The 10,224-nt window shown below is 41.5% G+C and overlaps 2 protein-coding genes across 3 annotated transcripts; both read right to left on the bottom strand.

The window, feature by feature from the left end:
* Positions 1 to 633: 633 nt before the first annotated feature.
* dcakd (dephospho-CoA kinase domain containing) lies at positions 634 to 5,231 on the bottom strand. Its single transcript, XM_004561290.4, has 5 exons — positions 4,916 to 5,231; positions 3,642 to 3,753; positions 3,005 to 3,208; positions 2,127 to 2,214; positions 634 to 1,900 (listed from the first exon to the last, which is right to left on the bottom strand). The coding sequence occupies exons 2-5, from the start codon at positions 3,751 to 3,753 to the stop codon at positions 1,615 to 1,617; spliced, it is 690 nt and encodes a 229-aa protein (XP_004561347.1). The 5' UTR covers positions 4,916 to 5,231; the 3' UTR covers positions 634 to 1,614.
* Positions 5,232 to 5,312: 81 nt separating this feature from the next.
* pus3 (pseudouridylate synthase 3) lies at positions 5,313 to 8,911 on the bottom strand. 2 transcript variants are annotated; one of them, XM_004561292.4, is made up of 7 exons: positions 8,753 to 8,911; positions 8,046 to 8,460; positions 7,602 to 7,882; positions 7,341 to 7,524; positions 7,059 to 7,168; positions 6,806 to 6,978; positions 5,313 to 5,715 (listed from the first exon to the last, which is right to left on the bottom strand). In XM_004561292.4, exons 2-7 carry the CDS (start codon positions 8,454 to 8,456, stop codon positions 5,471 to 5,473), a joined length of 1,404 nt encoding a protein of 467 aa, XP_004561349.3. In that variant the 5' UTR covers positions 8,457 to 8,460; positions 8,753 to 8,911; the 3' UTR covers positions 5,313 to 5,470. The 2 variants fall into 2 exon arrangements, with proteins under 2 accessions (XP_004561349.3, XP_004561348.3); XM_004561291.3 differs by having other exon boundaries at positions 8,046 to 8,457.
* Positions 8,912 to 10,224: the final 1,313 nt, after the last annotated feature.

The raw sequence follows: 10,224 nt of genomic DNA, 5'->3' as shown, positions 1-10,224 counted from the left end.
TTTCATTAAAATCAATTGTTTGACCAAGCTCTTGGACCATGGTTGTTTGTACTCTCCTTCCTCAATGTTTGAACCTTAACACCATCCTGCCCTGTATAAGTACTTCAGGCTGCTGCAGGCGATGTTATACTGTGAACAGTATGTCTTAGCACACTTTGGGCCTCTTGAAGCCAACTGAGCATTGTTTCAGTGCCTCAGCCTAATTATTGCTGCTGACCATTTCACCAGTTTATGACCACAGGGTACCCACCATTGAATTGAACTGAATCTGCTGCTATCAGGATAGCGAGTCAAGTTACAAAACTTCAAACTGGTTTCTTATTCACTGTACTCAAGTGGTCTCCACAGTCTCCAGAGCTCCTTTGGGATGTGGTGGAACAGTAGATTCACATCACAGATGTACAGCTGACAAACCTGCAGCAACTGTCTGATGCCATCATGGACCAAAATTTCTGAAGAATGCTTCCAGCAGCTTGTTGAATCTATGCTACAAAGAATTAAGGCAGTTCTGAAAGCAAGAGGGGGTCAAATCTAGTACTAGCAAGGCGTACCTAACAAAGTGACCAGTGAGTGTCTATTATTGGGGCCTAATTTAAAACATAATGAAGCAATGAAAACACAGTGACAGACAGCATCTGATACCAGCTACTTTAAAACAGAGGTGCTGGATCGTTTTTATTTAACTTAAGCATATTAGATTACAAATGTATTATTTTAGTTGAAAGGTGCAAAGAAAAAAAAATCCCACACTCCGTATGTACAGAGGAGAACTTCAAGTGTAAGAAAATACAGTGATAAATAGCAAATCTGTTACTGTTCCCATTAAAAATGGATTGTCAAAGACATTCTCTCATAAATCTTCATATCACAATCTTTACATATTCTGCGTCACATTATTCCGATTTAACCATTTATTTCTCTGACATGTATAATAGTTTAAAACATACCCAGCACTGGGGACAGAAGTAGAGAGAGGTGGCGTCCAATTAATATGCTTGCTTTAGGGACATTCACCATTGTTACTTGTTCCTTTGCTCTCTTAATGTCTCTACAGATTAAAAAGTAAAACAGTAAAACATTTCAAAAACTGGATAATCTAATATGGTGTAAAAGGTGTAACAAAATAAAATCTCTTAGTTTTCAATAATCTTTCTGGACTTCTTGTTTTTTTTAAGGTTAGTTATGTTTAGCATGCGCTGCTACACAAAAATGAAGATTTACCAGCAATTTAAGCTCCGCTCTTCCGTCACAGCTGAGAAAATCACTCTCGTAAATGAGCAAAGATGTAGGAGCTGTACAGCAAGTGAGGCTTGACTGTGTCGCCTTCATATAATTGTTTCTCTCTGAGTGAAACCAACACAAATTGCACAGAGAAGCCTTTCACACTAAACCACATTTGCCAGTGCAAGTTTTGTCAGTAATGTAAGTCCGTGTTAACTGTCAGCAGAGCACGCCATACGGCTGCGCTGTAGTGGTAGGTGCTGTGAAACTAATTTCACAGTAAATTGCATCGATACCGCCGACCTGCTTTTTGCCCGTTTCTATTCACACCCTCATATTTGACCACTTCTTGGACTAAAAACCTCCCGCCCTCACTCATCTTTCTTTCCTCTGTTAGGACAAAAGTATCTTTGCAGCATAGAGCAGCAGCCCACCCAAACCTGCAGTGGCAACAATGGCAATGACCCTGACTAGGAGGAAGTCCATAGAGTCCTCTAGCTTTGTGTGGAGCCGCAGGACCTGCCGGTGGGTGTCCTCCCGGCCGCCTGAATTCTCAATAACATGATTGGCCAAGCCACGCTTTTCATTGAGCGGCATTTGCGCGGCCACACGCTGCTCAGCCTGCTCCTGGGTCAGGCCGTCCCTCTGCATCAAGCGCGAAAGCTGAGTGGCAGGGTCACTGAAAGGGAACAGACGATGGAGGTTATTTATGGTGCATTCATTGTGCCTTGTTAAAAAAGGTCCACTGGCAGTGAATCACATCAATAGGAAGCAGAAAAAGCTGGTTTTAAAGGCCACTTACTGTCAAAACAAACAAAAATGCTTAACGACTTCAAAAATTAATACTGTTAACAGCCCCAAAACGAGACTCTAAGGTAACAGGAAAAAATGAGCAGTGTGCTTACCAGTAAACTACAACAGTGTGGTTCAGAAACCGAGTGAGCCGTCTGGTTTCAAAGAGAAGCGGCACATCCAGAACCACGTAGCGGTACCCTAGTGAGAGAGAAAGAAGTCAACATTACAGACTGTATGTAAAAGATGGACATAGCACTCTTAATACTAAGCTACTGTGTAGAAGGCAACAGTAGCTATTGAGTGTTTAACCTCTCCATATTTTTCCCATAGTATAGTTTTATCTTTGTTTTTAAAATCGGCCACTCTGCTGCCAGTACACTTAACCTTGTGTTAATCTGGCTCCATGTGACAACAGTGTTTACAACTATGACCCTTCAAGTAACAATAAGAGACAAAGAAAAGAACAAAAACCATGAGAGTATTGCTATAAACACAAAGTTTTATGGGTGCAAACAGCAACGTTAAGTAAAGGCGCCAACTTGTTTCTTTCTTGTTTTTTTATTACGAGCCGGACAAAAGTGAGAGTGAATTTCTTATGTTAGATAAATGCCTGCAGTGCAAGACATATGGACATGTGTTCATAAGTTCATGCATTTTAATCATAACCTCCATGTGCCCCAGTCTGCACAACATATAGGTGTGATGGCACTGCTTTAAGATCATATAACAAGTGATGTTTGTGAAGTTTATTTAAAGGCATGTGTGATGCCTTGAGACGCTAATAACTGAATGCACCGAGAGAGTGACATGGGTGTCTTACTGAATTCATTTTAATCATAATGTTCAAACATCTCATGCATTTGACTTGCAAATAGCAGAAAGTTTGGTCTCGCCTCTTGCGCCACCTACACTGCAAAACAGCCTTGGCTCAAATACAGCAGATAATCGTCCCTTTTTCCTTTTGTGCCAAACACGATTCCTCCCTCACCTCTGAGAAAGTAGAAGAGGATCTCTTTGAGCATTGCTTTATGAATCTCTGGGTGGGTGATGGAGTTTAGCAGCTTCCTCTTCTCCTCGCTGGCGAAGATGATTTGGCCCAGCTTCTGCCTGTCGATGTCGCCGTTCTCGAGCAGGATCCCTGGCCCAAAGTGGTGCACGATGCAGGAATAGGCACGTGTGCGCTGCTCAACAACTGCGGACAACAAAAGGAAGCTTGAATGAGTTAAACAATGTAACAGGTTCAAAATTAAAGTAAATTTATTTATGACCAGTAATCCAGCATAAAAAATAGAGGCTGAGATGATATTCGGAACAGACTTGTCACCGAGTGTAATGGAATAATTTGCCTAATGCCTTATAGTTCCCCTACATGCAGCTGTGCACTCTTCACCTAGTTCTGTGACCTTTCTATCTTCGCAGTCTAACTAAAACATCATCCCTGCAGTCAGCAGAGACATCCTTCATGATTCATGCTCTCTCTGCAAGCGCTCGTCCTAATAAGCCGGGGTTATCTGAGAGAGTGCCGCCTGAAGATGGCTTCAGCTCGATGACACCCCTGACCAGTATTTCATGTTGAATTTGTGTTCGCCGTGTCAACAGTTTGCAGGGGAGAGATAGCCACCTACCTTTCCTGGCCACGACATCGGCATCAATAATGGGGCATCCAAGCTCCCGCAGCATTGAAGACACTGTGCTTTTCCCAGAGGCAATGCCTCCTGTCAGTCCCACCAGGTACATCTTTAAGCAAACAAACACAAAAATGCATGAAGGCAAAGTAAGTAAAGTAATTACACTAGCGATACACTGATATGGCCCTGTTTACAGCTGTGGGCCTATCAGAGAATAAGATGACATTTACTAATAGCAGTGGACGATGTTTATCTGCCATGTCACATTAACGTTGCACTGACTTAATGTTCAAAGATAGTCTGATTAAGGCTTTAAAAAGCTACTTATTACAAACAGCACGAACTGGAGAATAAACACAAAGAATAAATAAAATAAATGAATAAATAAACATTGGTATTTACCCAGAGTCCCAAAATAACAAATTTACGGTCATCGTTTTTATGGCTTATGGAATAAAAGGGCCAGTTTGGGTATAACATAATTTCTGACACAGTAAGAAATTCTAGAAAGTCCATAAATGTTATGAGTAAACAAATAGTACTGTGCCACCCCTCACTTCTATTTTTTTTAGTAAAATGAAAGGTTTTTAGGCAATCTTTCTTCTAACTTCTTTAAGTAGTCTCCAGGGATAGTTCTCCAGGCCTCTTGAAGGACATTCAAAGCTCTACTTTACATGTGGGCTGCGTTTTGCTCCGTTTTCTATGAAAATGATCCTACACTGTTTCGATCATGTTGAAGGGGCTCCGGGGAGCCCAATACATGACTGATACTGTTCCTACTCTTGTGTGTTTTTTCTATCCAGTTATGCTTTCACTGTATTGACGGTGTTTGTGTGATCATTCTTCATGTTGAAAAATGAAGCCAATGCTAAACGAGAGGTGACTTTTGCACTCTACAGTAACTTTTACATGTTAATAAACATATAAAAATAGTTATTACAATCTTTATAACCAAATAACAGATATTTAATTACTGAAATATCTTTAGCTTCTCATTTTAAAGGTTTTGAAGTTTCACAACACGCCCCCTGCTGTGGAATTAGGTGAACTACACTCTCCATATAGTACCTGGCTATGCAAAGTCAAACTGGTTTGACTGGTTCGAAAGTCAGCTTTGAGGTTATTCTCTATTAAACACCGGTCAAAAATAAAACCTTTAAAGAAACGACTCGCTCACGATTTAACACGGCAGAGAGCGGCTTCTTGTTAGTATCAGGTTGGTTTGACACAGCGATTAAAACAAACTCATGTCAGGGGAATTTTAGCTTTACCTTGTCAGAGAGAGAGAGTCCTTAAACCGGCTGGATATACAGCGGGAGTCCGGGCAAAGCAGAAGCACTAGAGAGGGGGGGCTGTTGCGTTAAACAACAACCAGGGCTGCTAACAGGCTAACACAGGTGTTAAATCAGGTCAGAAGGAGCTCAAACAACAACGACGCCATTTTTACCGGGTCCAGCTCAACACGAAAGCCAATAAATGAGCTGGAGACAGCGGTGCTGCTGGAAACTGCCCTCCTTTACAGTTCACCTGTATTCTACTCACTGCTAACAACCTAGCTGCTAAGCCTGACAGGCGCTACCTCTTAATTAACCCGACATCTCATATTTCTATTAGCGTTGGTTCCGCCTCGCTTTAGTTCCCCGTCAAGCAAAACTCAGCGAGTCCATCTTTCTCCAAAATGTGTTTATTTTAAAGCAAAACACGCACCAGCATGAGTCAAAGATATCCGTGCGCTGTTTGTAGTAAATAAAAGGAAAATTAAACATTTATGGTTGAAAATTACTACAAAATACATCTTGCAAGTCCTTTCTTAAGTTTAAAGAAAATTAATCTTCTTTTGAATCCATATTTTGTTTTGGCGTCTCTGAAGAAATGTTTGAATGTTTAGATCTTTTTCCCCTGTGGATCATTTCGCCTCCATTCTCCCCTTCTTCGCGCTCCAGTCTGCCTCTTTTCACGAAATGATTTATCCTCGACTCGAGGCTCTCGCAGCACGGGCGCTCCAGGAGCGGCCGGTAATTTCTCTGCCTGCTGCCTTCTACCAGCCAGCAGTGGTTGGAGGACACAGCTCCTGTGGATGAAGAGCAGTGAGATAGTTTGTACAATGTTTTTTCACAGCAGGCATTTTGACTCATATCAAAGCAGATAACTGGCTGGCCCAACTAGGTGCATTCCTAGATCCTAAAAAAAAAAAAAAAATACTCTGACATCCTAGAAATACAGGTACATCCACTTCATTAGGTACAACTGGTTGTTAGCGCAAATATCTAATCGGCTAATCACAATGGAGCAAATAATTATATTTAGACAGATTCAAGACGCCCTGACGTTTAAACAGAGCATCAGAAGCGGGAACACTGTAGTTGGTGGCAGATGAGCTGGACTCAGTTTTTAAGAAACAATTACTTTACTGGGATTTTCCAGTAGAAGTAGTCAAACCTTGAAGCAGATGGGCTACAGCAGCAGAAGCCCACACCAAGTGCCACTCCTCTCAGATAAGAACAGGAAACTGAGGGTACATTTTACATGGTGTCACCAAAACTGTACAATAGAAGATTAGATTAATGTTGTCTGATCTGATGGGTCTCGATTTCTGCTGCAACATATGGATGTTTGGATAAGAATTTGGTGTAAACACATAAAAGCATGGATCCATCCTGCCTTCTATCAATGGTTCACACCGGTGACAGTGTCATAGTGTGGAGGATCTTTTCTAGGCACACTTTGGGACCCTTATTTAAACTCCACAGTCTTCCATGGTCACTCATCTTCTTCTGATGGTTACTTCCAGCAGGATAACACAAGAATTATGACAGTTGTGAAGGTAAAAGGAACAACATGTACCTAATAAAGAGGCCTGTAAGCTCATATCCACACACAAAACAACCGAAATGAGATGCAGAAATCATGTAAAACAAACACATGTAGACACAAAATATCCCAAACGTGACTTGATATTATCATTGTGACACTAAACAATCAGAACTGTATAAAACAGCAAAATTTAGGCAAAAAAAGAGAATAGAAATATGTACACAAATGACAAAATTTAAAAAAATACAGTAAATAACCACAAAACAACTAAAATTATGCAAAACATAACTTGAGAGAAACTATTTAAATGCCTTAAAAATCTTCACTTCTCTTATCCAGCTTCTCACCTCGGTCTTCCAAGCCCTGGATCATCCCCTGCAGGACGTGGGCCTTCACCGTGCTCTGGGTCCAGTGCTGCTGCAGTGCAGCCAGGACAAAGCCCCCCTCTTCACTCTCCTGCGTCCAGCTCAGGCCTTCAAAGTGGCAGTTGTACAGCACCAAAGGGTAGTCTACTGCCATGCTGAAGATGACACAGATTCATATAATAAATATATTTTTTTTATTTGAATATTTTAACCACTTCTACAGCAGTCAGTTCACCTGTACTGGGGCTTCCTGGGGTTATTCTCCACATCCAGGAGCTGATTGATTATATCCGCGGCTTCCAGCTTCTGTCCAATCAACAGAAGCACCGCCATCATGCACCGTACCTGCAGCACATAAAAGGAAATAACCAAAAATTCACTACATACCACCAAACCATTCAACCTTAAACTCCATCCTCTGATCCGGTTTCTCTAAATCTAAACTTTCACATTAAAAAATGTTTGCAAGAGATGAAGGGTAAAGGGAAAGCAGCGTAGAGTAACTCTCTCCTGGTACCTGGTGGTAAAGGAAGGCTAATCCTTTGATCTCAAATATGAAGAGGTCATACTGGTCTGTGCTGGAGGCATGCTGAGGCTGCGCAGGCTTGACTGTGGCTGATAAGATGGTCCTCTCGAACTGCAGGACACCGTTGCCCACGTCCATTTTACACAGGTTCCTGAAGTCATGAGTCCCCTCATATCTGCCGGAAGCAAGGAGGTTGTCAAATAAGGGCTAAGTTTTAAAGGTGTGTTTACCTTTTATGTGTTCTCCACCCACCTTTTAGCAGCTTCCGCCATCAGCACCACATCCAGAGATCCTCGGGGGAAGTAGTAGCGGTACGTGCGGGACTGACAGTCGAAGCGTGCGCTGAAACCCTCCACTACTGGTGCCCAGTCCAAGACCCTGATGTCCTGCGGCAGGACTCTGTTCAGCATCTTCACGTATGGAAGCTCAGAGGTGGCAGAAGAAGCGGCTTTGGTACTGACGTCAACATTTTCAGGCAGTGTGATGCCCAAACCGGCACAAAACTGCGTGGAGCGCAAGTCGATGGTTATGACCTGCGGGGGGAAAAATTAACCACATGAAAAACTATTAATAGTATTAAGGTACAGAGTCTTTTCAGGTTAAAATGGAGGTCGATGATAAGCTGTGGTAACTCATAAAGGGGGCATCCGACAGAAGGATTATATGAGTAAAAAATATGTATCTCTGCTAACTCACTTGGGAAAAAGCACTGACTCCTTTATCAGTGCGCCCACAGCGGTGGTAATTGGAAGTCTGGCGGTCCTGGATCAGCCGAGTCTTTAGCAGGGCTTCAAAGAGTCTGGCCTCCACAGTGTTGTCTGTGTTCTCCTGGACTGCAAACCCCTGATAGGCCCACCCCAGGTAAGCCAGCCGCAGAGCCACATGGCGCCGGGGGTGTGCAGAGAAGTCAAAAGGACGATCTTTTCCTGCTTTCTTTCTCTCCTTTTTGCTGCTGCCAGTGTTCCCATCAGATTTACAGTCTTCATTAAGGGATGGACTGGATGACATTTCAACATCTCCAGTTTCACTGCTCTCTTTCAGCTCGGACCTGAGCTTCTCCAGCTCAGCCTCCAGCTCCTTTATCCGCTGGATTAAAACATCTGACATGCTGCTTGGAAGAAAGAACAAAGGAAAGAACATTTATTTAAAAATTTACTTAAATAACTACAAATAATCAGCCCAGCTTATATTCAATGAAGCCTACGTAATCATCTCCTCTTAGTTTAATTCATGTCAAAGTTTCTTTAAGGGTTTTTTTGGTCAACTGTACTACAACTGGGATTATTTTTATAAAGCGAACTGAACGCTACACAGCCTGCTAGCTAGTGAACGAAGTTAGATACGAGGGATTTAGTGGGATTAACGAGGCCGTAAATTACATTACAGTTAATCTGTGTTTTTACCTGTATTTTCAGCCTCAATGTTTTCGATTATTCTGCTCCTCTGTTAGTTTTGCTTCTGGCTGTCGGGATCACGTATGCTACTCTCCCCGCTGATAAATTTATCGGGAGGCGGACGGATTTTGCCAACGGACACATTTCCCCCCTTCACGGGATTTCTGGGAAATGTAGTTTAGTTGCTTAAATTGTCGTCAGCCGATGACTGCCATACTTAGCAGTTATTTTTATACTCCCCATGAGCGAACATACCATAATATGGGTAAAAAAACAGGCCAGAGTTTATTTCTAAAAGCTTGTCTTACACTATTAACTGTATCTATTACAGAAAACTATTATATGTATTCAAGGTAATGGATTTTTACTTTTTCCATCCCTAGCCTTTTCTTAGCCTAAAGTGCCATGTCCTCAATCATCTTTGTTCAGCTTACGTTTAAGTTGTAAAAATGCAAATAATTTGACATTTTTCATTACTGTGGCATGGCTTTCTTTATATTATTATATACCAAATTTTGTTTTTGCTATTATTACATTTATAATGTTTAAGTCTTTGAAGTAGGTTGTGGCACTGAATTGCCTGTACCCAAACCTACTCTAAATAGGGCCCCGTTAGTCCTCGAGTCACCTGATATACAGCAGATTTTGTTTGTTTGTTTGTTTTGAAATTCAATTAATCTCAATTTTTATGAGTATAGAGCCAAATCACAACAACAGTCACCTTAAGGCGGTTTATAATTTAAGGTGAAGACCCTTAAATAATAAAGAAAAGACCCCAAACAATCAACAAAGGCTATGATGACCCCCTATGAACAATTACTTGGTAACAGTGGGAAGGAAAAACTCAGTTTTAACAAGATCAAGGCTCAGGGAGGGACAGCTATCTGCCTGCTAAATGGTTGAGTGTTTGAGGATGATAGGACAACCATTCGAGCTATTATAGTTTTGTATATTTTTTAATAGATTGTGTTAGTTTTAGTCTTTTTAATTAAAAGTGTATGGATCACACATGCCAGGTACGATTTAGTAAAATCAGTACAGGTATTACAATAAAAACACATAACTTTTTGAAAGCATTTGAATCACATTCTTGTAGACATCCGCACCTTGGAAATCATCTACCAGACTTGTATTAGCCTTTTTCACCCCATGTTTCAGATGAAAGATGACACAGTACTTTAATTCACAGTGACTGAGAAGCTCCTACAAAGGAACCATGCGAAATCTTCTATTTTCCTGTCCAATGCACCTTCCTCGTGATTCCTGGTTTTTTGTTTGTTTGTTTTTTGGCAGGTCAGGAGAGCAGGAGTTCAAACACCAGAGGGGCGGACATATGGCAGTTATGCCTATAAAGGGATCCACAGCACCAACACTTGTCTTTAGACATCACAAAGAGGTGAAAAAAGACACAAAAAACCCCTGAAACTGAGCTGAAAGTGTGTTTCTTTCCTCCAGCTGTTTGTGAGTGTCTTTTCATTTAT

The sequence above is a fragment of the Maylandia zebra genome, linkage group LG8, assembly GCF_041146795.1.
Source record: "Maylandia zebra isolate NMK-2024a linkage group LG8, Mzebra_GT3a, whole genome shotgun sequence".
In the NCBI taxonomy this organism is placed as follows: Eukaryota; Metazoa; Chordata; class Actinopteri; order Cichliformes; family Cichlidae; genus Maylandia; species Maylandia zebra.
This window is presented reverse-complemented; position numbering and strand designations above follow the sequence as displayed.